General features: G+C 48.0%; 1 protein-coding gene across 1 annotated transcript in view; it reads left to right on the top strand.

The window, feature by feature from the left end:
• The first annotated feature begins 15,979 nt into the window (after nt 1–15,979).
• The window catches only part of PLPP4 (phospholipid phosphatase 4), a 148,187-nt gene continuing 138,536 nt past the window's right edge, over nt 15,980–25,630 (top strand). The window contains exon 1 of the mRNA XM_027529170.1: nt 15,980–16,132. Coding sequence (XP_027384971.1) covers nt 16,077–16,132 — 56 coding nt within the window. The 5' untranslated portion in view covers nt 15,980–16,076. The remainder of the gene's footprint in view (nt 16,133–25,630) is intronic.

The following is a 25,630-nucleotide window of genomic DNA, read 5'->3' as shown; positions in this document are numbered from 1 at the left end:
CCTTGGTGCGGAGAAGGGGAAAACATCTTGTGAATATCACTTATTATTCAGGTGTCAGAACATCTTGTGTCCTGGAAAGTTATAAAACAGACCTGTGATTTGAATAAGGAGATGAGCTTCAGGTAAAGTGGGAAGGGGCCAGCTTGGTCCTGGTGACATCACTTTCTCCTCCTGTCTGCTGCTGAGAGTTCCTGGTCATGCACGTGGATCACTAGAGCCTGTGAGAGAGGGAGTCATTCTGGAACGGAATTTTATTCTACAACTGATGGACAGAATAGTCACTCTCAACGAGCCCTGCCCACGTCAGTGCCATCGAATGCAGTCCTTACTCATTAGCTTATTGTTTTGTGGATGTTGATCTCGCTCAATAAACCTCTGTGGCCTCTATACCCCTGTGTCCCACACATATCCCTTACCAGCGCATGGAACATGGTAGATATTTGGCAAATATCTCCATGACAAAAAAAAAAAAATCCCAAGCAAATTGTCTTTACCAAAACCAAGAATGCTGTGGCTTAGAGAACTTGAAACTCTAAGTATTGGTAGCTTTAGGCATAACTTCTCCCAGGCCCCCTTACAATGTCAATGGGGCCTGAGGTTTCTAAACCTTATCCCTTCTCTCTTCCATGGTAGCTTAATTCTCAGTATCTTTGTGGTGAAAAGGTACCAGCTCCCATCCCATCTCCCCCAAAGTCTACAATGAAAGAAGAAGAAAAGCACCTTGCTCAGCAACAGGAGGAGAGGTTGCATTGAATCTCATTGCTTCTAACCAGGTCACGTGTCCAGCCTTGACCAATCACTGTGGCTGGAAGAAAGTGTTCTCTGATTGGCCAGGTCTGAGTCAAAGTCACATCTTTGAAGCTAGGGTGAGGTCAGCCTTGGGGCACAGGGTATGAGTGTGGGGATTGTCTTAATCACCTCCTGTTTCCCTCTTTGGCCAGGGAGAGTTTCCTGACCTGGGGTTATAAGGATGGCCAACACAGGATACATGACCTACGACACTGGACAGGTGAGACAGTGATTAGTCACATGCAGTCCCAGTCCCAGGAAGGAGGACACAGCATGGCATGCATGGCCATGTGAGGGTTGCACTCAGGAATCGCATGGGCAAGAGGGGTGAACCCTGGTTTCCATGGAAAGATGTGATAGGCCTGTTTGAATAATTTTGCAGGCCAGAAACCTGGTCCTTGGGAGAAGCAGAAACTGTGCCTGGTTCCTGTGTGACAAGGAGGTTATTGCCTAGGGGGCCTTGCACAAGAGCAGACCAGGGAGGGAAATGAGAACCTAGGCCATCTGAGGCCCTCCTAGTCTCACCAGATGTCCACACAACGCATACTACTGGATCTTAGCTTTAGGTTTTTACACCACAGTTGTTCCCAGAAGAAAATGAGGGACTATTCATTAGTTGTCCAGGAAAAATTGATGCTGGACAGAAAAGGAACATGGCGTGCTGCAGTCCATTGGATTGCAAAGAGTTGGACCCAACGGGGCGACTGAACAACAACAAGAAAAATGATGGACCTCCACTATTTCCGAGTCAAGAGATTTCCTGAAAGTGGTCATGGTAACTGGTCATCAAATGCCAGTTCTTTGGTTTGTCTGGACTGGTCATCCTTGTGCTGACCCAGTCTTGGGACTCTTGTTTAAATGCCTCTGAGGTCTTAATTTTCCACAGTTTATTGTGATCCACACAGTCAAAGGATTTGGCATAGTCAATAAAGCAGAAATAGATGCTTTTCTGGAACTCTCTTGCTTTTTCCATGATCCAGTGGGTGTTGGCAATTTGATCTCTGGTTCCTCTGCCTTTTCTAAAACCAGCTTGAACATCAGGAATTTCACAGTTCACATATTGCTGAAGCCTGGCTTGGAGAATTTTGAGCATTACTTTACTAGCGTGTGAGATGAGTGCAATTGTGCGGTAGTTTGAGCATTCTTTGGCATTGCCTTTCTTTGGGGTTGGAATGAAAACGGACCTTTTCCAGTCCTGTGGCCACTGCTGAGTTTTCCAAATGTGCTGGCATATTGAGTGCAGCACTTTCACAGCATCATCTTTCAAGATTTGAAATAGCTCAACTGGAATTCCATCATCTCCACTAGCTTTGTTCGTAGTGATGCTTTCTAAGGCCCACTTGACTTCACATTGCAGGATGTCTGGCTCTAGGTCAGTGATCACACCATCGTGATTATCTGGATCGTGAAGATCTTTTTTGTACAGTTCTTCTGTGTATTCTTGCCATTTCTTCTTAATATCTTCTGCTTCTGTTAGGTCCATACCATTTCTGTCCTTATCGCGCCCATCTTTGCATGAAATGTTCTTTGGTATCTCTGATTTTCTTGAAGAGATCCCTAGTCTTTCCCATTCTGTTGTTTTCCTCTATTTCTTTGCATTCTGAAAGAGACAGGAATACCAGACCACCTGATCTGCCTCTTGAGAAATTTGTATGCAGGTCAGGAAGCAGCAGTTAGAACTGGACATGGAACAACAGACTGGTTCCAAATAGGAAAAGGAGTTCATCAAAGCTGTATATTGTCACCCTGTTTATTTAACTTATATGCAGAGTACATCATGAGAAACGCTGGACTGGAAGAAACACAAGCTGGAATCAATGATTGCCGGGAGAAATATCAATAACCTCAGATATGCAGATGACACCACCCTTATGGCAGAAAGTGAAGAGGAACTCAAAAGCCTCTTGATGAAAGTGAAAGTGGAGAGTGAAAAAGTTGGCTTAAAGCTCAACATTCAGAAAACAAAGATCATGGCATCCGGTCCCATCACTTCATGGGAAATAGATGGGGAAACAGTGGAAACAGTGTCAGATTTTATTTTTCTGGGCTCCAAAATTAATGCAGATGGTGACTGCAGCCATGAAATTAAAAGACGCTTACTCCTTGGAAGGAAAGTTATGACCAACCTAGATAGCATATTCAAAAGCAGAGACATTATTTTGCCAACAAAGGTTCATCTAGTCAAGGCTATGATTTTTCCTGTGGTCACGTATGGATGTGAGAGTTGGACTGTGAAGAAGGCTGAGCGCCGAAGAATTGATGCTTTTGAACTGTGGTGTTGGAGAAGACTCTTGAGAGTCCCTTGGACTGCAAGGAGATGCAACCAGTCCATTCTGAAGGAGACCAGCCCTGGGATTTCTTTGGAAGGAATGATGCTAAAGCTGAAACTCCAGTACTTTGGCCACCTCATGCGAAGAGTTGACTCATTGGAAAAGACTCTGATTCTGGGAGGGATTGGGGGCAGGAGGAGAAGGGGACAACAGGGGATGAGATGGCTGGATGGCATCGCTGACTCGATGGACGTGAGTCTGGGTGAACTCTGGGAGTTGGTGATGGACAGGGAGGCCTGGCGTGCTGCGATTCATGGGGTCGCAAAGAGTCAGACACGACTGAGCAACTGATCTGATCTGATCTGAAGGTCTTAATGGAGAAGGTTAGGGAAGAAAGTGTGGATGATACAGGACAAAGCCCCGAGGACAGCTGTTCTGAGAAGGTGGGTCATTCCTTTTGGGAAGAGAAACTTCGTTATAGATGGCTTTGAAATGTCAGCCTTTAGGGACACCTGGGTAGACCAACCTTGGGCTTCCCTGGTGACTCAGAGGGTTAAGGATCTGCCTGCAATGCAGGAGATCTGGGTTCCATCCATGAGGTGGGAAGATCCCCTGGGGAAGGAAATGGCAACACACTCTAGTATTCTTATCTGGGAAATCCCATGGACAGATGAGCCTGGTGATCTACAGTTCATGGAGTCACAAAGAGTTGGAGACTGAGCAACTAACACTTCCATCACTTTCTGGGTGGACCCACAACTCCACCCCAGGCCACTTCACTCCTCTTTCTTCATGATCAGGGGCCCTCAACCTATTCAAATATAGCTTGGGTGTTTTGGTTGACTTAGGTTAGATGCTCAGATGGACCTGATTCCAAGTCTGACCACAGAAGGGAATCTTTGTTATTCAGTTGGAATCATAAAAAAAAAAAAGCTGTTTAATGCCTCTGGGGCACAAGGCTGCGGTTGCTGCTGATCAAACCTTACTGGACTCATAGGTGATTTGGTCTGATACTCACTAAAGCGGATGTTCTTGACTTTTTTTTTCCTACGATGCTTTCTGAGAAACAGATAAAAATTATGGACACTCTTCTCAGAAAAATAAAATGAATATCAGACTTTGCAAACAGTGTGGGTTTTTCATGTTATTCTTGAAGTCCCAGTGTTATACACACATCATGATTAGGGAACTGCATTGTTCTTTAGTCACTAGGTTGTGTCCGACTCTGTGTGACCCCATGGGCTGCAGCCTGCCAGGCTCCTCTATCCATGGGGTTTCCCAGGCAAGAATACTGGAGTGGGTTACCATTTTCCTTCTCCATGGGATTTTCTCTAGCCAGGGATTGAACCTGCACCTCCTGCATTGGCAGGCGGATTCTTTACTACTGAGCCACCAGGGCAGCCCCAGAGAACTCTACTCAGGAGTAACATTTGGAGAAGTCGGTGGGTCGCAATTCAGATAACACAACCTTTAATCCCAGTTCCTTGACTGCAAAGACTACATCTACAGGGCAATAGCTTTAGGAAATTCGGAAGTCTGTGCTGTTTCCCTGGCAGTGCTGTGTGGGGCTGTTGTGCCAATATGTGTGTATGTCTGTCCATTGCTGCTATAAACACATTGTCTCCTTATAGTAGATCCTCCTTAATCTCTTTGAGGAAGAACAAAGGGTGGAAAGATTTCTTTAGGCTCCAAGATGCAGTTTTAATACAAGTCAATACATCAGTGTCGCTTGTACCATGTTAGAAGATGACATGTGTTGTCTGATTTAAGCTCAAGTGGCAAATGGACTTTCAGATGGATGGATGTCACATGAACAGGCATAGCTACTGGAGGTGGCTGTGCATCCAGTTTTTTCCTGAAAGTTTAGTTTGGGCCAAGAAAGCAATAAGCAAAGCAAACCATGTGATACCGTATTAGCAGCTCCTCTGAAAGCTAGTGTTTCACTCATTTACTTATTTGTATGATAAATGTCACTATTTACCGAGTACCTATTGTACTCTATGCCAGGTAATTTTCTAGGAGCCATGGGACTGAACATGGAAACAACTTAATTCTATTGGTGATTACCTTCTAGTGAGACCTATGTGGTGGGCATCGTGTTGTGTGGTGAGAATTTGAAATGTGCTTTTTCCATATCCATTCACCTTTCTTTGGTAACAGTAACCAACTTTAGCTCAAGGTTCTGTCCCTTTTCTACTCTTGATCCTCTTGGGTTAAAGGGATGGGTTTATGACCCAGAGTTATCCCAATTAGCATAGTTCCCCGCCATCATGGGTCCATGGTCATTAGACCCATGACCCAAACTGGTCTAATCAGAGCAAATCTCAGGACTTTTGCAAGAGCTATTGGAAAACAAATAAACACACACACACAAATGCACACACACACAAACACACACACACTTTTTTTTCTCTGCTGAACTTGAACCTAAGAGGCTGTAAGATGGAGCTGCCTAACAAGGAGAGAATAGAGCTGAGTATGAAGACCACAGAGAAGTTATATTGAGTGATGTGTAAAAGATACGGAGTCTTCATGACACTGTTTTGAATCTGGATCAAGCTGTTCCTGAACCCAGATTTCCCCTCTGATCATTGTCCAGGTCAATTTGAATTAGGTTTTCTATCAATTGCTACTAGATGAATCAAAATTTATTCAATTTATTGGCCTGGAAGACTAAGTGAAGTAGTTTCATCTACATGCATGTTCTGAATTCCTGGGGTATTTAAGGTTCTCTGGGGATGGATATGGGCCTTCTAGGTGGTTCAGTGGTAAAGAATCTGCCTGCCAGTACAGAAGATGCAGGAGACACGAGTCTGATCCCTGGGTCAGGAAGATCCCCTGGGGGAGGAAATGGCAAACCATTGCAGTATTCTTGCCTAGAAAATCCCGTGGACAGAGGAGCCTGGTGGACTACAGTCAGTGGCATTGCAAAGAGTCAGATACAATTGAGCAGCTGAGCTTGCACGCATGGGGGTGGATATGCCAAACAACGGAGCCAGAGAAGGCGGACCTGGTCACCCCTTCCTTCCTATCACCCCTCTGCTCACTCCCCAGCATCCTGCCACATGCAGTCTTCCTGCCTTCCCCAGGCACTGGTCCTGTGTTCTCTTTCTGCTCTCCCAGCAGCCCATCAATCCTCACTTGGATTCTGAGGACTGGGGGCCTTGGCACCCTGGAAAGGACATGGAGCCTGTTACTGGAAGATTCACCTGCTTAGTTCTGCTCTGCTCTGGACCATTTAGGTGGTCTGGGTGAACACATAACTGTGGGCTCTCTCTTCCAAAAAAGAGGTGGAGATCATAATATTAATAATAATAATACCTCTTCTTCCACATGATCTTGTGGTAAGGATCAAGGAGATGATGCATGGGAATGGCGGTGTAACCAGCTAGTTGACTTGTGAAAAAGAAGACATCATTATTAATTGCTTGGGAGAATGTCTACTTTAAAAGGAGATCTTTGAAGAGGAAAGATTTCCTGGCTACACAAATGAAGTTGTAATGGTGAAATAATAGCCTTTAGCCAGGGTCACTGTTTTGGGGGGAAGAGGCCAGACCTAACTCAGTTATCCAGTAAAGGCATGTGCTCCCCAGCCCAGCCCTGCGGCCGACTTCATTCCCAGCAGTTAGGACCTGGAAGAATCTATTCATTAAGGAGAACATTTTTCTTCTCGCCGGTAGATATTTTTGCAGCACTCCTCAAATGGCTCAAATGATAACAAGTACACCTGCAGTGCAGAAGACACAGGAGTCAGGAGATGTGGGTTCCATCCCTGGGTCAGGAAGATCCCCTGGAGGAGGAAATGGCAACCCACGCCAGTGTTCTTGCCTGGAGAATCCCCATGGACAGAGGAGCCTGGGGGGCTACAGTCCAGGGGTCACGGTCGGACATGACTGAGCATGCCTGCTGTAGCATACACACATAAGCGAAGAGGTGGTGTTGAAGAGAAAGGACCAACCGGACAGCCTGCTTTCCTGATGGGCAAGAATGCAGGTGGGGAGCTGAGTGAAGGTTCAGAGGTGACTGGCATGAGAAGACCCCAGGAAGAAGATTTCTGGCTAATGAAAGCTAAAATTTTGCAAACAAATGAAGAGTTGACCTGGAAGAACGGGCTGGAGTATTGAGTTCACTGGTCAGGTCAGTGGCCAGGGAAACAATCTTCACTGTTACCTGAGTGCCTCCTCACAAGGAGCCTTTGGGAAGCTTCCAGATTCTCCAGAAGAGATCTTTCTGCTTGAGTCTCTGAAAGCACGGTGGTTTTGCTGAGTGTGTCTGACCCCGTGGCACTCACAATACTTGAACGAACTGAGGAGTTGGCATTGTTTGCTTGGAGGTATCCCACTGAGAATTTCCTCCACATCCTGTGACCTAATTCTTCCCCTGTGTTCTTCCTCTTTTAAAAGAAGTTAAGATATAACCTGTACACAATTAAATACACAGATATAAAATATACAACTGGATAGGGACATGCATGCTAAGTCATTTCATTAGTGTCCAACTCTTTGCGACCCTATGGACTGTAGCCCACCAGGCTTCTCTGTCCATGGGATTCCTCAGGCAAGAATACTGGAGTGGGTTGCCATGCCCTACTCCAGGGGATCTTCCCCACCCAGGGATCAAGCCCGCATGTACCCATGTAACCAGCACCTCAACTAAGCATAGAATATTTCTAACACCTCAGGAAGTTCCGCTGGGTCACCTTCTCAACTCTGCCCAGAGGTAACTACCCTTTCACTCTCTATTTCCACAGCCCAGTTTGCCTGTTCTAGAAGCTCATATAAATAGAATCCTATGATATGCTCTCTTTTATGTCTGGTCTCTTTTGCTCAAAATATGCTTTTCAGGTTTATTCTTGTGTTTGCAGGTATCAGTAGCTCATTCCTTCTTGTCACTGAATGGTATTTCATTGTGGGCTTTCCAGGTGATGCTAGAGGTAAAGAACCTGCCTGCCAATGCAGGAGACATAAGAGATGTGGGTTTGATCCCTGGGTTGGGAAGATCCGCTGGAGGAGGGAATGGTAACCCACTCCAGTATTCTTGCCTGGAGAATTCCACAGACAGAGGAGCCTGGGGGCTACAGCCCACAGGGTCACAAAGAGTTGGACATGACTACAGAGACATTACTTTGCCAACAAAGGTCTGTCTAGTCAAGGCTATGGTTTTTCCAGTGGTCATGTATGGATGTGAGAGTTGGACTGTGAAGAAAGCTGAGCACCGAAGAATTGATGCTTTTGAACTGTGGTGTTGGAGAACTCTTGAGAGTCCCTTGGACAGTAAGGAGATCCAACCAGTCCATTCTAAAGGAGATCAGTCCTGGGTGTTTTTTGGAAGGAATGATGCTGAAGCTGAAACTCCATACTTTGGCCACCTGATGGGAAGAGTTGACTCATTGGAAAAGACCCTGTTTCTGGGAGGGACTGGGGGGCAGGAGGAGAAGGGGATGACAGAGGATGAGATGGCTGGATGGCATCACTGACTTGATGGACGTGAGTCTGCGTGAACTCTGGGAGTTGGCGATAAACAGGGAGGCCTGGCGTGCTGCGATTCATGGGGTCGCAAAGAGTCGGACACTACTGAGCAACTGAACTGGACTGAACTGAAGCGACGACACACACACACACAGTTTTCATTGTATTAATATGCCACCATTTATCCATTATCTGTGTTTATGTTAATAAATATTTGGGTTGTTTCTAATATTCAGTTATCATGCATAAAGCTGTAATGAACATTGGTACAAGTCCCTTGATATTGGCTAGCATAGATCTGGACCCCAAACAGATGGGTGGAGAGAATGAAAAGAATTGAGGAGACCCATACAATGGCCAGCTTTTAACAAAGGCATCAGGGCAATTCAGCTGAAGAAGACTGTATTATTTACAAGCAATGCTGGAGTAACCAAATATCCTTTCACATAAAAGAATCTCAGCCCCTACTTTGTTTTTTATTTGGCTGAGAGCCCCTACTTTATTTTATTTTATTTTTGTAATTTGGCTACATTGGGTCTTTGTTGCAATGAGCAGGCTTCTCTTGCTGCTCTATGGCATGCGGGATCTTAGTTCCTTGACCAGGGGCTGAACTCACGTTGCCTGCATTATAGGGCAGATTCCTAACCACTGGACCACCAGGGAAGTCCCTCAGCCCCTACTTTATACCACATGCAAAAATTAATTTGAGACATAACATAGATCTACACGTAAAAGCTATTATAAAGCTTCTAGAGGAAAATACAAAGGGAAACATTCACAGATACGGAACGGGCAAAGATTTCTTCACACACAAAAGGAACAAGTGTAAAAGAGGAAATTGATAAACTGGATTTCATCAAATTAAAAGTGTGTGCTCTTCCAAAAGAACTGTAAAGAAAAAGTTAAGGCAGATGTAGGAGATATTTGTACATCTAAGAAGAAACTGGGGTTGAGATAAATATTAAAAATTCCTTCAAATCAATAATAAAAACCAAAAATCCAATTTAAAAATGGGCAACAGACACACAGAGATACTTCACACGAAAAGATGAAAGAATGGCCAAAACTCACATGAAAAGATGCTCAACATCATTAACCATCAGGGAGACACAAACCACGATCACAATCAGATGTCAGCCAGGCAACCACAGTGGAAAGCCTGGATGTGTGGGTCTCTATAGGGAAGGATCGCTATGCTGGCTACCCGTTTCCAGGACACACAATCTTAGCCAGGATGTAGCTGAATGTCTTTCAAGAGCATGGAACTGTGAATGAGGGACTTGGGTCCTGCTCCTGGCTGTGTCCCTGACACCCTGAGGTGGGGGTGGGAGTCCTGGCAAGGGTTTGGACCACCCACAAGTGAAGGAGTAGAAATAGCTGCACCCTAAGAACAAAGGCTTCTTAATTTTGAATTTTCTTCCCTTGCAGTTGGTGGGCTTCCCTTGTGGCTCAGCTGGTAAAGAATCTGCCTGAATGCATGAGACCTGGGTTTGATCCCTGGCTTGGGAAGATCCCCTGGAGAAGAGAAAGGCTACCCACTCCAGTATTCTGGCCTGGAGAATTCCATAGACTATAGTCCATGGGGTTGCAAAGAGTCGGACACGAATGAGCGACTTTCACTTTTCACTTTCCCTTGCACAAATGTTCCAGGATTCTAATTAGGAATATTAGTGAGAATCCTATTGGCTCCTGCATAAAGATTTCTTTTTGGGCAGAGTAAAGGTAGGGCTTCCCAGGTGGCGCTAGTGGTAAAAAAAAATCCGCCTGCCAATGCAGGAGACGTAAGAGATGATGGTTCCATCCCTAGGTTGGGAAGATCCCCTGGAAGAGGGCATGGCAACCCACTCTAGTATTCTTGCCTGGAGAATCCCATGAACAGAGGAGCTTGGCGGGCTCCATAGGGTCACAAAGAATCAGACAAATGGAAGTGAATCTAGCACATATGCAAAGGTAGTGATACTCAGACTTTTCACATGATAAATTTGAAAACAAGAGACAAAATCCTGCTTAAAAAAAAGTTTCTAACTTAAAGCTTTCTAAGAACTGAAGTAACATTTTCTCCTGAAGTCTTCATCAATTCATACGTTTTCTCCTCTGATGGCCTAACAGCTGCTCTGAAGACAGGAACACGTTAAGTCACTTTCAGTGTACTTTATCTCCTTCCAGGAAGTAGAAAAATTCCCTTTCATTATGTGGAATTTGGCTTAAAGCACTTCAGTGTTGGATCTGCAGTTCTGTATCCTCAGAGGTCTAATAAATATTACTACCAGAAGGTGAACGAGCTGAGAATATTTAACTTGTTTAGAAGACCTACCCTCTCTTCCTCTCTCTCTCTCTGCCTCCCTGCCTCCATTCTCATCTCCATCTCTCTATCTCTGTTTCCAGTTGAGGAATAATTAAAGGGCCATAATGTAGAAGAATAGGCATTAAATATATTCTGTGTGGCCCTCAAAGCACAACTGGATGTAGGCTATAGGCAAGTCTCTTTCTACTCAGACATCAAGGACAATAGATCTCTCCAGGGATGACATGAGCAGTGAATGAGTTCCTCATCCCCGGAGGTGTTCAAGCAGATGGATATTTATTGCGACCCTTATGGAGGATATTTATGGAACAAGTTGAACTTGATGACCTCTTCTGAAATTCCTCTTCAATCTCTGCACATCAGTTCACACCAGGCAACCACAGGGAAAGCCTGGATGTGTGGGTCTCTATAGGGAAGTATCGCTATGCTGGCTACCCGTTTCCAGGACACACTCTTAGAGCAGCTAGGTAGGAGTCACTGAGACACAGTGTATAACTTTTGGAAGTGATAAGAAATTGTTGCAGATTTGTGTTGTCTGAAAGTGGTGGTTGGTTCTTAGAAATAGCCCCAAATCTGATCAATATGGGATCACCCTATTAGACACCATTTGGGGATTTAAAAAATAATCCAACAACAGAGCATGACTATGGAGGGACAAGGGTGATTTCCTTGGCATGCCCATAAGCTCAGTATGAAACATGAGAGATTTTCCCCCAAGTAGCACTTTGTAAAGGTGTGCCACCACAGAGGTACCAAAGGAAGCTGCACTCATTTGAGAGTTTGCGTCCTGCAGTGATTTTTCAAAGGTCAATCTCACACTTTACAGTTACAGTGCTCACTTTATCTCGGGGAGGAATTGGCATGTTTATTTCATTTCTTATGATAGAATGTTTCTGAGACTGCTAGAACCTCTGACCCATGCTTCCTTCACGGGAGAACTTATCACGTTCCATGGGGGGCTTCTGAAGACCCAGCTGGAGCTGTCAAGCTGGGCACCTGGCCGGACGGCTTTATCTAACCTGCTTTACTTCACTCCCTTGTCGACTCATTGCTTCAGTAGCATCACGGCACTTTGAGGGGCTCTACTACTTGGCACATGTTCACAGCTAGATGGGGCTTCCCTGTTACTGCCAGTGGTTAAAAAAAAAATCCTCCTGCCAATGCAGGATACACAGGAGACTCAGGTTTGATCCCTGGGTTGGAAGGATCCCCTGGAGGAGGAAATGGCAACCCACCCCAGTATTTTTGCCTGGGAAATCCCATAGACAGAGGAGCCTGGTGGGCTGCACAATCTCTGGGGTTGCAAAGAGCTGGACTGAGTGACTGAGCACACATGCACAGCTGGACAGTTGCTGGCGCCGGCCTCCTGCACACATGGCAGGGGCCTCCCATTGTGGGCGATTTGGGACACAGAGGATGCCATCTTCAGGCCATTTCTGGGAACTGCCCTTCAAGAGGGACCCGCCTTAAATAATCAGAGCTTCAGTGTGTATGAGAGAGCGAGCCCATGAAATATCCTGATCCAGGATATGTAATGAAGAAAGTGAAAGTGTGAATTGCTCAGTCGTGGCCGACTCTTTGCAGCCCCATGGACTTTAGCCCGGCAGGCTCCTCTGTCCATGGGATTCTCCAGGCAAAAATACTGGAGTGGGTTGCCATTCTGTTCTCCAGGGTATCTTCCCAACCCAGTGATTGAAACCGGATCTCCTGCATTGCAGGCAGACTCTTTACCATGTGAGCCACCACGTAATGAAGAAGGCTGGAGTCTTCCCTTGACAGCTGGCTTTGGTGAACGAGAAAGGAGATGATTAGAGCAGATGACAGAGTTACCAGCAGGAGTGGAGAAGGAGGAGCCCCTGCAGCTGAGGAGGAGCCCCTGGGTGACATCACCACTTTGTGTAAAGGCAGCTCTGCCAGTCTGCCTGGCAGAGCACAGGCAAGGCAGCCTTACCATGTGTAACTCTTCTACTACTTAAAGATGGAGGGGCTGGCCAAGAACTCAGGGAAGCACACTAGCATTCTTTAATCTGCATGGTTATGACATGGAAGCGGGTATCCGGATCCATGTTCATTTGCTCTACATGAAACATTTTTCCTCCTCCAAAGCATCATTTGTGGGTCCACCTTTTCCCATTCTCAGTTCAGAAGCTGCGGGTGAAGTTTCCATTCCCAGCTTAGGGATGAAACACGTGGCCCAGGCCTGAGACAATCAATCCAATCATAATTCCCAGACCACGGTGCCTGGTTCAGGACTGGGCAGGGCCAGTGACCTTCAATGACACTTTTGTTGGGACTGCTGGCTTCAAGATAGAGGTCTTTCCCATCAGATTTGATCCTGAGGGCATGGAAAGCTGGAATTCTTGCAATCACCTTGGAGCTACCAGGAACTCAAGACTGAAGCCAATACAAATGCAGAGTGGAGTGGAGAGGTAGAAAGAGTCAAGTCCTGGTGACACTGCTTGGATGCTGAATCCAGCTGTGCCTGAAGCCTGATCTTCTTCTGAACTTTACAATTCTACTTCTTTAAAATGAATTTGGCTTGAGCCATCTGTTCCTTGCTCCACAGAAGTTCTAATGGTATCAGTTCTGTGCAGCTGGTAGGCCTAGAATGGGAACAGGGGAAGTAGGACTAATCCGTTATTATATGTTACAGGATGCTGTGTTGTTGTAATTCCCCATAGGGGAGAGATTTTGACAGAGCTGTTTGGAGAGGGTACAGGCTCCCTCAAGGGTGAATTCTTTATCAGGAGCAGGATTTCTGATCCAAACAGGATGACCACATTGAGGGGAGAGCATAGAATCAATTTAAGGCATCAAAAGAGGGGGTTACCTGGGCAGCTCTTTAGAGCTGTGTGTTTCAAAGTCCCTTTTTAATGATAATAGCAGTGTAGTCACATACTCTTTCAAACTCCTTCTCTAGGCATCTCTAATACAAGCAAGCAATGATCAGGAACATGTGGCACAAAGATTCTAAATCTACAATCTTGGTAACAGTCCCTGGTGGGCAGCACCAACACAATTAGGTCTTGAGCATGAACTTAACCTTGGTCCACCCTTCCGACTGCCAGAGAGGTCGATCCACTTTGCCCTCCAGACCCCTTCCACCTCTTCTCCCTTCACCTATTTATGTTCTTGCCCTCACTTGGAATTTCCTTGGCCTTTTAAGAACCAACTCTCCTCAACAAGGCTTTGTGCTCTGGCCACCCCAGACCAAAGGGAGGATTCCAACCTCTGATCTCAGAGTGATCCAGTTTTCAGAAGGGGACTGATTGGTACTGCTTTGCTAAGTTCCTTAATGTTTCTTCACGGTTCCTTGTCTGTCTGTCTGCTTGAGGGCGGATTTAGATTATGAGTCCTCGCACCCAACACATAACTGTGCTCAATTGATGCTCATAGGTAAGTGATGTATTAATATCATTGGCTCTTGTTAGTAATCTAGAATCTGGCCTCCTGACCAGATCCTTTTGGATCTGGGTTCCTAGTGTTCACTGGGTTGACTATGGACTCTCCCACACCCCAGCTCAGTCCAGTGTGCTCAGGGTAGTTGCAAGGCCCAGGGAACAGAGGAAACAGACCCACACCTCCTTCCTCCAAGTCCTCATTACTCTACCCACACCTGACACTCCACGTGCGTGATATACATAATCAATCATTCATTCATTCACCGAATACTTACCAAGCACAGTGTGCCAGGCATCATGTATACAGTGACAGGCTAACCAGATGCAGGGCCTGCCTCTGGGGCTTCCAGGATGGCGTCCCTTCCACACAGCCAGGACTGTTCCTCCTCTGTCTGCCTTTCTCTCCCTAGTCCTTGAGATGTCTTGGCTCCGGAATCTTGGATCTGTCATGGGTCCCTTCTGAAGTAGAGTCAGTTTGCCCTCTGCTGATGTCTAAGCTCTCCTTCTAAGGTCTTCCTTCTTCCTACCCTCCCTCTTGTCCAAGGCCGCACTCTGGCTTCTCATTCCCAGTAACTACCATCTCCCCAGATCTCTAAACCCAGGAGAGATCTGGGCTCCCCAGAGACAACCTGATGGTTATGGTTATATGAGTTTTGCATCTTGAATGTCCATTTGTTTTAAATTAATAAAAATAGGAAGTTCAAATTCTGACAAACATATAATCCTGACAGGTGATGGGAAAGCAAACCTAATCCCTGGTTGGGCTCTGGTTTGACGTCCTGACCCTCGGGTCACCGGTGAGGATCTGGCCTTTGACTCTGAACCCTTCGGGTGAGGCTTCTGGTCCTCCCAGCAGCCCTTGCTGCCTCAGGTGCTGATGACGATGCTGTGTCAGCAAAGAGGGACCCTGCCCACCTGCTGGGGTAGGGGCCAGTCTCTCTCTCTCTTTTACGTTTCACAGCACAGTCCGGAGCTGCTTGGGGGCTGCGCGGGGTGGGGGTGAGGGCGGTTTCCTTTGGCGTGGCGCTGGTGGTTGGCGAAGAGCCAGGTTCCCCTTTGCCCTCAGTCTGTGCCAGGACCCTGGAATCTGGCCGGGTCTTCCAGGGGGCAAAGCAAAGCTTGAGAGTAATCTCGGGTAACTTCTTAGGGGAAAAAAAAAAAAAAAAAATTCCAGGTTAGAAAAATGTAGGAAGGGCAGAGAATAGATAGGAAGGAGCTCTGCCCGCCACGAACAGTGGGTGCCAGGGCTGTCTGGAGCCCGAGAGAATCCTCAAAGCGCTCCGCTACTACCTGCCCACGTGAGTGCGTGTGCCAAGGAGCCAGAGCCCCGGGAGCAGCGAGAGTCGAGGACGAGCGAGGAGAAGCAGAGGGGCCGCAGGCAGAGACCCAGCGAGCGCGCTGCCCGGGCGCCGAGCCCAGGGGCCGCCCACTGGCGGGGGAGCCGGGGAGCGCGCAGGGGAGGCGGCGGCGTCCGGGCTTCCCCGGGCTTCCCCTCGCCCGGGCGCGAGCGCAAGGCGCGGCGGGCCCAGGAAGCGGAGGCGGTGCCGGGCGCGGGGGACCCGGGAGTCCCCCAGGCTCCCTCCCGCTCGGCGCAGGGGCCGCGGGGCTGGGAGCGTCGGGGGCGGTCGGCGCTGCGTCCCCGAACCCCAGAGCCTTGGGCGGGAGATTTGTGTTGAGTCCTCCCCGCCGCCCGCCCGCCCCTCCCGGCGCCCGCCTCCCGCCCCCGCCCGCGGCCTGGAGCGCGCCTCCCTCGCCGCCCCGGGTCTGGCGAGCCGGCACCGGCCAGGCTGCGGGAGCCGCCGAGAGCACCAGCCGCCGCCGCGGGAGCCGCTCCGGCCACACCATGCGAGAACTGGCCATTGAGATCGGGGTCCGAGCCCTGCTTTTCGGGGTCTTCGTGTAAGTAGTGGCGCGCCGCGGGTCTGGGCGCGAGGACTCGGGGACCCACGGACCGAGCAGACGTCTGGGCACCCCAAGTTTGTTTGCGCCCCGCCGGTGCCTGGATTGGAGGGTCCCTTCCCCGCCCAGGGATGCGTCCTAGGGGACCTAGAAAGACCCTTCTGTCCCCTTCCTGGCACTCTGCGCACGAAGGGACCCCCGCGCGCGAGACTGAGCCGGCTCCCGTCACCTCAACGCGCCAGGTCCCCTGGCCGGCGCCTTTCCCCGGCCCTGCACCACCTGCCGGGGATTCTGGATGCTCACGGGGACGCAAACGCGCACCCTCGTTGGCGCCCTGGGGAAGTTTCTCCCTGTGTGTGATCTTCGGAGCCCGACGTTTGCAGTCTCTGCTCCTGGCTGCATCCTTCCTGGATCCGCGCGGTGCCCAGGGCCGGGCTGGGTCTCCCTTCGCGCCCCTGGCTTTGGCGCCCGGGGGGTCCTGTTGAGCGTTTTCCCCGGAGGCATTTGCGGTGCTTCTCCGGCTGGAAAACTGTTGCTGCGGCGGCTAAGAAGTCGGAGGGCCGGCAGCCCGGGATGTGGGCTCCATATGTCGAGAGCTCTGTGCGGAGTCCATGCCCACTTAGGGCAGCAGCGAGATGCCCCGGGGGCCCTGAGCGGCGGGTGCTTGGCAAGAGGAGGGGGATCTGGCAATGGGTTTTTTCAGAGACGTCTGAGCCCCACTGTACCCCCGGGGGCCCGCCGCCGCCTCCAGCTTCCCCCGCGCCCAAGCAGCAGCGATCTGTCGCGTCTCTGCCCTTCAGATTCAAGCCCAGAACATCCGCTCAGACCCATTTCTAGCCTTCTGTCATCTCCTGTCACCTAGGCGCCGTGTCTACACTTGTCCCTCCATTAGGGGTTCAGGTTCTCTCTCCTCCTCTGCCCAGGGCTGTTTTCAGACACATTTTAAATATTTAAGTTGCATGAACTTTCTGGATTTGCATTTTTTTTAAAAAGCCCATTAAGCCATTCCAAACAGGAGGCCTCTCTCTGGATTTCTGCCCCGAATCCGGAGTCCTTGGTGGCAGGTGGGAGGCCATGAGACGACTTCGGTTTTGTTCACCCAGGGTATACACGTGCAAAGAAATGCCCTTTCTGGCATGTTTTTCTTTACCAGGGACTAAATTCATCCAGCGTGTTTATTCACATTGCTAGAAAAAATCCGTGAGCTTCCCCCAGATGCAGAAAACCCCCTCTCCTAGCTTCTGACTAAACACTAGTGTTATTCAGCCAGAAGAAGAACTCGGGTGGTTCCTGAGGCACTTTAGAAAAAAACAGAAAACACTTTTCCCTTCTCTTCATCTATTTTTCTACCTTTGGAATATACATTCAAACTAGTACTTGCCTTGCGGCCAGATGGGGACAGCTTTCAATTGGCAATTAGGCTGAGCCCCATTAAAGTATTGTGTGATAGAAATGATAAAATAGTGTTCAGTGCACAGCAAAATTTACCATTTGTTGGGTGAATGTTCGTGTGAGTTATGTTGAAATAAAGTGAGGTAGGCTCTTTGGTTGCTAGTTTTGTTTGCCACTGGCAATCATCAAATTAAAAAAAAAGGATCCAATGATATGTAAATATTTGTATTATTTTCAAACACTCCTTCAAATATCTCCCCCCCACCAAACATTTATGCAAATTTTATAAATACGTAATGAATGGTCCATGCAGTGGATTTGGAAATTTGATAATTACCATTTTATGTGCTTCTTGCTTCCTCTAAAGATGTTATGTAAAAATCAGGCAGTTCATATTTTTTTCTCCAGCTTCCCCTTTGTATTAATTACTTAATGGGGGATCTTCTATCACCCAGAGGGGATCTGTTATCACCAAAAATCTTGGGTGCTGATGGCATTTTTGGATGATTCCCTGGTTTTGTATCAAATTAGAAATATTAACAGTGTGTTCAACTTGTGGCTCTTTTACCTGCAAAGACCAGCTTGGCTATCTGTGCTCGACTCCCTGGGTGGGAATCTTGGATGCTCAGATGCTGTTATCATCAGGCAGATACGGACTTCCGGAAGGACTGGTGTGGAGCGCGAGATACAGATGACCCTTTGTTTTCTGAGATGAGCTTCTGGCGAGATGACAGAGGCTGGCTTTCGGGGTGAGGGGAGTTTTATTCTTCCTTTCGCTGGTGCTTCAGTGGCTTGAACCCACCTCTAGTCATGAAGGTGATGGTCTCAGTAGGAGGGCTTCATCCCCGTAGGTTTAGAAAGTCCCTCTGGACAGGCCGAATCCATTTCTCTGCTGTTGGGTCCAACTTAGATGACACTATTTGGTTCTTCTTGGTGTATCTCCCTTATTTCTGAGGATAAGGGAATAATCTTTTGCTGGGGGATACTTTATTTCTTTGCAGACTTGTGCCTCTAGGGAGCATCACCTGTAGATATTCCTGTTCTCTGATCAGATTTGCTCTGCATGAAACTAGAACCCCACTTCCTGGTGCCCAAAGTCGTGTCTGACTTTTGTGACCCCATGGACTGTAGCCCTCCAGGCTTCTCTGTCCATGGGATTTCGCAGGCAAGAATACTGGAGTGGGTTGCCATTTCCTTCTCCAGGGGGTTCTTCCCGACCCAGGGGTCAAACCTGCATCTCCTAACATTGGGAGGCGGATTCTTTATGGCTGAGCCACCAGAGAAGCCCCCCTAGAGGTGTGAGGTTAGTGCTAATGCAATGCATTTGTGGATGCATGGGTAGTGGGCATAGACTAGGAACCAAGGTTTCCCTTGTTCTCTTAAGGAACCGGTTCTCTGTCTCTAGATCAGGTTTAGCATTGAGGTTTGATGACTCAGGATTCCAACAGGATGCTTTTCATGGACCACTCTCCAGAGAGCACCCAAGAAATGCTCGGTCCTGCCTGAGAAGCTCAATCACCGAGGAGAAAATTAGTAACAAGTAATGCCCATCAGGGCTGGTATGTAAAGTTTAATTTACCAAGAAATAAATTGGTTTGAGGAATCAGTGTTTAGGAAACATCAAAATATGGTGTGCAGCTTTGAGGCTGAATTTAGTACTCTGAGACTTGTGGGCTTTGCTCTTCCTCAAGGGTCCCATGGGAGGGCTTCTCAGGTGATGCTGGTGGTAAGGAACCCACCTGCCAATGCATGAGATGTGGGTTCAATCCCTGGGTCATGAAGATCCCCTGGAGGAGGGCCTGGCAACCCACTCCAGTATTCTTGCCTAGATAACCCTACGGACAGAGGAGCCTGGTGGGCTACAGTCCATACGGTCACAAAGAGTCAGACACGACTGAAGTGACTTAGTATGGCATGGCAAGGGCTGTGGGCAAAGCAGAGAGAAGGAGTACCCACAGGCTTCCTCCATTCTGCCATCACCCTAGATGCCAGCAGGGATACTGTGAGTGTTCCTGCTAAAGCCAGGCTGGATGTTGCTGAGTGAGTGGAGTGTGGAGGCAAGGAGGCCAGTCAGTGGCCCTGTGACCCACGTGTGAACCACTACTGGTACACTACTGCCACGTTTCCGCCTGGGCCCCTCCAATACCTGCCATGTATTCAGCACTTACCATGTGCCAGACACTAATAAAGACAATCACATATATATTTAACCGTTATATGCACCTGATGAGGCGGGTGTGTTGACATTTCTAATCATGGATGAAGGATCTGGAACACAGATTAAGGAACTGCCACAGAGCTGGTAAGGGCGCTGAGACCTAAATCTCGATGCTCCAGCTCTGTCACCTTGCTGTACAGCTTCAGGGAAAAAAAATAAAAACAGCCAGCAGTGGTCTGTTGAGGGCTCGCTGTCCACCAAAGGGACTGCATGTGATTTCTCCTTTAAGCCTCATTTTGCTTGAAGAGATCGTCTTAATTTTTCCGACTTTACAAATAGGGAGACCAATTTAGAAAGGCTAAGTAACTTGTCTGCAGGTACTCAGCCAGCAGGAGGTATAACATGCTTTCAGGCAGTTGTCTTCCTTTCCCAAAGCTGCTGAGATGAACTATGTCCAGTTCCAGGCTTCCAGACGGGAACCAAAGTGACCGCCTCTTAGAAGCCATCCCTCCGCTAACGATCCTTTATCTGTAGAGAAGCACGGTCTGGACTGATGTCACTCTAGTTCCAAAACCAGACTCTCTGACATCTCAGTGGTGGAGGGGGCCAGCTGTGGTTCACCCTCCCTAAGAGGAGGGGTTGGGCTTGTTACAGATTGTAAGGGTCTTCCTTACGTCGCTGGAGCCCAGAGAGCATGACGTGGTGAGGAAGTTGCCGATAAAGACACTAAAGGACTAGCGCTGTTTTCTCTTGCCGCTGTTGGCCGTTCCCCTCTGGGGCATCAGTTAAATGGGAGAAACCTTTATTTACAGCCTTGCAGAAAGGACCCTGGACATATGCTGATGACCTGACCTGCTAACGGGTGGGTGGGGGATGGCACAGATGAGCTGCCTACTTCATTTGTGAGTCTGGGCTCCTCAACCTCTCTTTTTCTCCCCACATCCCTCCATCCTCTTTCTCTCCCTCCCTGTGGCTCCCGGAGGATCCTTGTCTGGGATGTCCCTCCAGAAGTAGGGGTGTGCTCAGGATGCCAGGCAATGGTGTTTGCTTCACCTCAGATCAACTCAGCCTCTCTCCTTTGAGCACTTCCTATGCTGGAGGCCTGAGCAGGTGGCAGGGATGGTTGGGTAAGGAAGACCAGGGGCCTCCAAGGAGCACGCAGCCTGGCAGAGCAAGCACACGACACACTGCTTTTTGTTATTCCCCCCACCCCCCGCCCCCCCGTCACTTTGCAATCACTGGTTTTGAAAGTTTTGCCTCCAAACATTTCCCTTTTATTATCCATCCAGCCTGTAGAGGCATGTTTGGCATCTTGTAGGTGCCTGCAGTTATCATGGTTATTTTTTTTCTCTTTCATTAGTAAACTTCAGTTTGTGTAATTCCAAACAGACACAGAGTAACTTGGCGCTTTAGCTGATCCAGGTGACTTGCTCGAGGGCCCTGGTTGTGAGGTTGATTTTTGGAATATTGGCAGTAGCTAACAGATCTTTCTTTATTACCCTGAGGAGTCTGATTTAAGACTCGAGGTTGGGGAGGGCTGTGGTGTTTGGAGCAGACTGCTAGGTCTTACTTAGAAGGAGGAATTAATTAGCCCTGGGAGGAATGACAAGGAAGAGACAGGTGCCAAGGAAGGTTGTTTAGAGCTGGCATCTCTCACCTGAGTCTTGAGCAGGGCATGGAAGGTGCAGAGACCCTGGGCCCGAGAACATTCCTGCAGACAGAGTCCTGGAGCCAAAGCCTGGAGGCACATTTTGGGTGGAATTGGCTCAGATGGTAAAGAATCGGCCTACAGGGATCAACCCAGGTTTGATCCCTGGGTTGGGAGGATTCCCTGGAGAAGGGAATGGCAACCTACTCCAGTATTCTTGCCTGGAGAATCCCATGGATGGAGGAGCCTGGTGGGCTGCAAAGAGTAGGACATGAATGAGTGACTAACACTAAGCTCGCCACGTGTGGCCTCAACACAAAGTGTGGGTTTCGAGGTTGGGGAGTTGAGTTGTAGGAGGGTCAGGAAATGAGCATGGCACGAGGACGTCTTAGGGCCCACGTGAAGCCTGGATGTTCCCCTGTGTGGAACGTCCCTGGGGAGCCCTGGGAAACAAAAAAGCACCATGAACAGACACGTGCCCACTGTGGAGGGTGCAGTAGTTCCCTCAGCACCTAGGCCCCGGTCCTTCTGTCAGTGGCCATGTGCGCCTCTGTTGCTGGGCTCCTCTGTGCTTTGGGGGAGCCTGAGGTTTGTTCTGCCATCTGTGCAGGAATCCACATCCCTGTCTTCTTTGCTTTCCCTGCTCTTTCAGCTGGGCCTTGCATGGTTGGCACTCAGGAGAGCTCACCAGCTGGTGCTTGGTTTGCGAAGATCGTGTTTACAGACCCCTGAGTTTGGCATCCATTCAGAGCAAGGCTTCCTGAAGGTCAGCCTACTGACCACCTGCGCCTGAATTACCTGGGCCCCAGTTCAGGCCTAACTGGATCAGCCTTTGGAGTGGAGCCCGACCCTGGAGTGGATCAACACTCCCATCAGCCCGTGGAGTGTTGCATTTTCATCAGGCGATCCTTCTTACACATTTGGGAACTGCTGACGTGCAGTTACAGAGGCTTGAGACCCTCTTGTGGTCTACGGTCGCCTCTGGTTATTTTCTCCTTTGGCTACATGGGAGACGACCATTCCCAAATCCCTGCGTTCAGGTGGGGCCGTGGGGAACATGGGCAGAGTGAGAGGGTCACCTTCAGGTTGAGGCAGCATCAGGCCCCTTTGGTGACCTGTCATTGTCCTTCTCTGTTGGCAGCAAGCATGGAGCTCTGTGTTGAGGTGGCAAAGCTGCCAGATGCCAGCTGCTGTTGGAGGTGGACTTATGGGACAGAAGGAAGCTTTTTTTCATTAACTGTGATTTGGGGACTGAGGTAGCTCAGCTGGTAAAGAATCCGCCTGCAATGTGGGAGACCTGGGTTCCATCCCTGGGTTGGGAAGATCCACTGGAGAAGGGAAAGGCTACCCACTCCGGTATTCTGGCCTGGAGAATTCCATGGACTGTATAATCCATGGGATTGCAAAGAGTCAGGCACTACTAAGTGACTTTCACTTTAGCTACTGTAGCAGAAATCTATTCGATCTACTACACCTGTAATAATTTTGCTCACTCTCTAGGAACAAAGGGTTTTTTGAGGCAAAGTGTAAATGACAAACCATGGGCTTTGGAGCTAGATGGACAGGGTTGGGATGGGATTTTGACTCTGCTACCAACTAGCAAATTGCCTAAAACCTCAGTTTTTTCATGAGTGAAATGGGTTAGTTCCTACTTCACTGGGTTTTATTAAATAAGGTGCTGTAAGTGCCTACAGTACATACACCGATAATTAGGTGTCTGCTCCCTGCTCTTGTGAATCCGTATTGTCTGTACGTCCTGTCAAAACCCAGCAGTGTAGTATAGTGGTCACAGTTAGGCCCTGGGCGTTGGGTTCCTGGGGCTTGAATCCTGGTTTTGTCACTTAGCTGTGGGAACCTCTTAGCAAAGTGTTTATCCTAGTTCCGTCCATGTTTCTCCATCTATTCTCCATCAACAGCATCCTCGGATGTCAGGCTTGTGAGTACTAAATGAGAGAGCCTCAACAAATGGTGATATGATTTTTATTATCCTTTTATTTAGATGAGTCCATAATGTACACGCTAAGGAAAATGCCATAGGTAGCTAATGATACTCTTATTGCAGATGATTTACTACAAGATTTCTGTAAAATGATTAACTCCTTTATATTTCAAACGATTGCTTTTAGCCCCCTAAAGTGAGGTACATAAATTGCCATGAGTTCATTCAGTGAGCTGTACCCCCATTAAAGCATGGGGTGCTGTCTCTCTGATGGTGTCTCAGCCCTGTAGCTTCTCAGCAGTGACAAATCACTGACCTTTTACAGCAGCGATTCTAGGACACTGAATCAGAAGTGTTATCAGCGTTCGCTAATATGTAAGGAAAATGCTGTGTTCCCATCATTGACTTTTGAGTCTGTGCTTGTCACACAGAGTTCTGCTAGAAGCCTGCTGCAGACAATTCTTCAATCAGACACCCCTTGTACCCACCAGTCTCTGCATGCCAGACCAAGTATACCCAGCGCTTCTCCCCCCACCCAGGAGGGCATCTGCTCTGTCTTCTGCTAAATGGAGCACCCTTCCATTTGAAATATTATTTGCCACTGTAGAATGAGTCGGCTGTACCCAGAATTCTGAGAATTGGTGATGTTTTCCCACAGGGAGATAAATGCTTACAACGCCACAAAAAGAGATCATTAGTTTTATAGCTTTGGGATAAAGTTATCTCAATTAGTTATAAAGATTATACCTTTTATGACCCCCACAAGGCTCGTAAAAGCTCCATATCTCTATTTTTCTGTGATAGTGTTTTTAAATATGAAAATTGTCTCAGTAATATTGTTTCTTTAAAAAATATAATCTTGGTGTTCTGCGGATGAATTAGAAACCCTGGTTCACCGTGAGGAAGTAAATTAGTACAGGACCTGGCAGTGCCTGGGATGGTTGAGCAGGAAGCCAGGAGGGGCTGGGGCTGTGGAGCCCAAGGACTGCTTCATAACAATCTTTTAACACATGACTGTGAAAAATTGTCCCGTCGAGGTGAGGGACGAGTTGTTATCCTGTGTCCACTGAAGACAAAGCAGTGAGAAACGGGGTCAGAAGCTGCAGGAGCATCTAGGTTGGTTTGCAGAAAGCAAACAGTCTGCCGATCAGCACTAGACATATCTTTCTCCTTTACTAGAGGGTTTTTAAAACGTGTTTTTATTGAAGTATCAGTTTGAACCATGTGGAATTGCTGATATTTGACTGTTTTGACCTATAGACTCAGGAATTTCATCTCAGTCCAAACTAAAAATAATATCCACAAAGAAAAGTGCATGATTCATGACTGTACAGAGCACCCTCCACCCTGACGGCCCCTTCTGCCACCCTGAGGGTCCCCGTCATTCTAACTTCTAACAGCGTTTTTGAGCTTTGTGTAAATGGCATCACGCACTGTGTGTACTGCTTTCTGGAGCTTTTTTTGGGCTTTTTGCTTGGGCATGCTTTGGAGACTTATCCGTGTTATGCGTAGCTTTAGTTTGTTAATTCTCATTGTCATTGCATGATGGTGCCTTTTTGTTTACTCGTTATATGGATATCATTTATTGATATTTGGATTCTTTATTATTTTTGGCTATTAAGCATAATGCTGCTACTGTTTTTAATGAACATATCTGTAATTCCTGTGGGCTATATACTGAGGGGTGGAAATGCTCAGGAACTCATCTGAGATTTTTAAAGAGGATTTGGCTTCTTTTTGTCTGGCCCAGATCCTGAGAGAGAGCACTAGTCTGAATGCTGCTTTAATCTCCATCCGTTGATCAGTTACTTTGTGTAAAGCACGTGGTGAATGACAGGAGGATGCGCAGAGGATGGGTCCCCACTCTGCAGGAGGGGGACAGCCTGGCACCAAAGTCTGCTCATGGGCATCAGAGCTGTATCCTGACTGCTGATGAGAGAGACGTATCCCGGCTTCCTTATCTGTAAAGTGGGGACAAGATATCATTGCCGAGGAGGCTTAAAGGTGAAGGGAAGTAATGTTAAGGGAAGTAACGGTAAGTGTTAAAGCCAGGCTCCTTTCCTTCCTCCACCTCTCTTCCCTCCAATGGGGATGTCAAGATTCAGTTCAGTCACTCAGTCGTGTCCAACTCTTTGTGACCCCATGGACTGCAGCATACCAGCCCTCCCTGTCCATCACCAACTCCTGGAGTTTACTCAAACTCATGTCCATCGAGTCAGTGATGCCACCCAACCATCTCATCCTCTGTTGTCCCCTTCTCCTCCTGCCTTTAATCTTTCCCAGAATCAGGGTCTTTTCCAATGAGTTAGTTCTTCACATCAGGTAGCCAAAGTATTGGAGTCTCAGCTTCAGCATCAGTCC

Source organism: Bos indicus x Bos taurus, chromosome 26, assembly GCF_003369695.1.
Source record: "Bos indicus x Bos taurus breed Angus x Brahman F1 hybrid chromosome 26, Bos_hybrid_MaternalHap_v2.0, whole genome shotgun sequence".
In the NCBI taxonomy this organism is placed as follows: Eukaryota; Metazoa; Chordata; class Mammalia; order Artiodactyla; family Bovidae; genus Bos; species Bos indicus x Bos taurus.
This window is presented reverse-complemented; position numbering and strand designations above follow the sequence as displayed.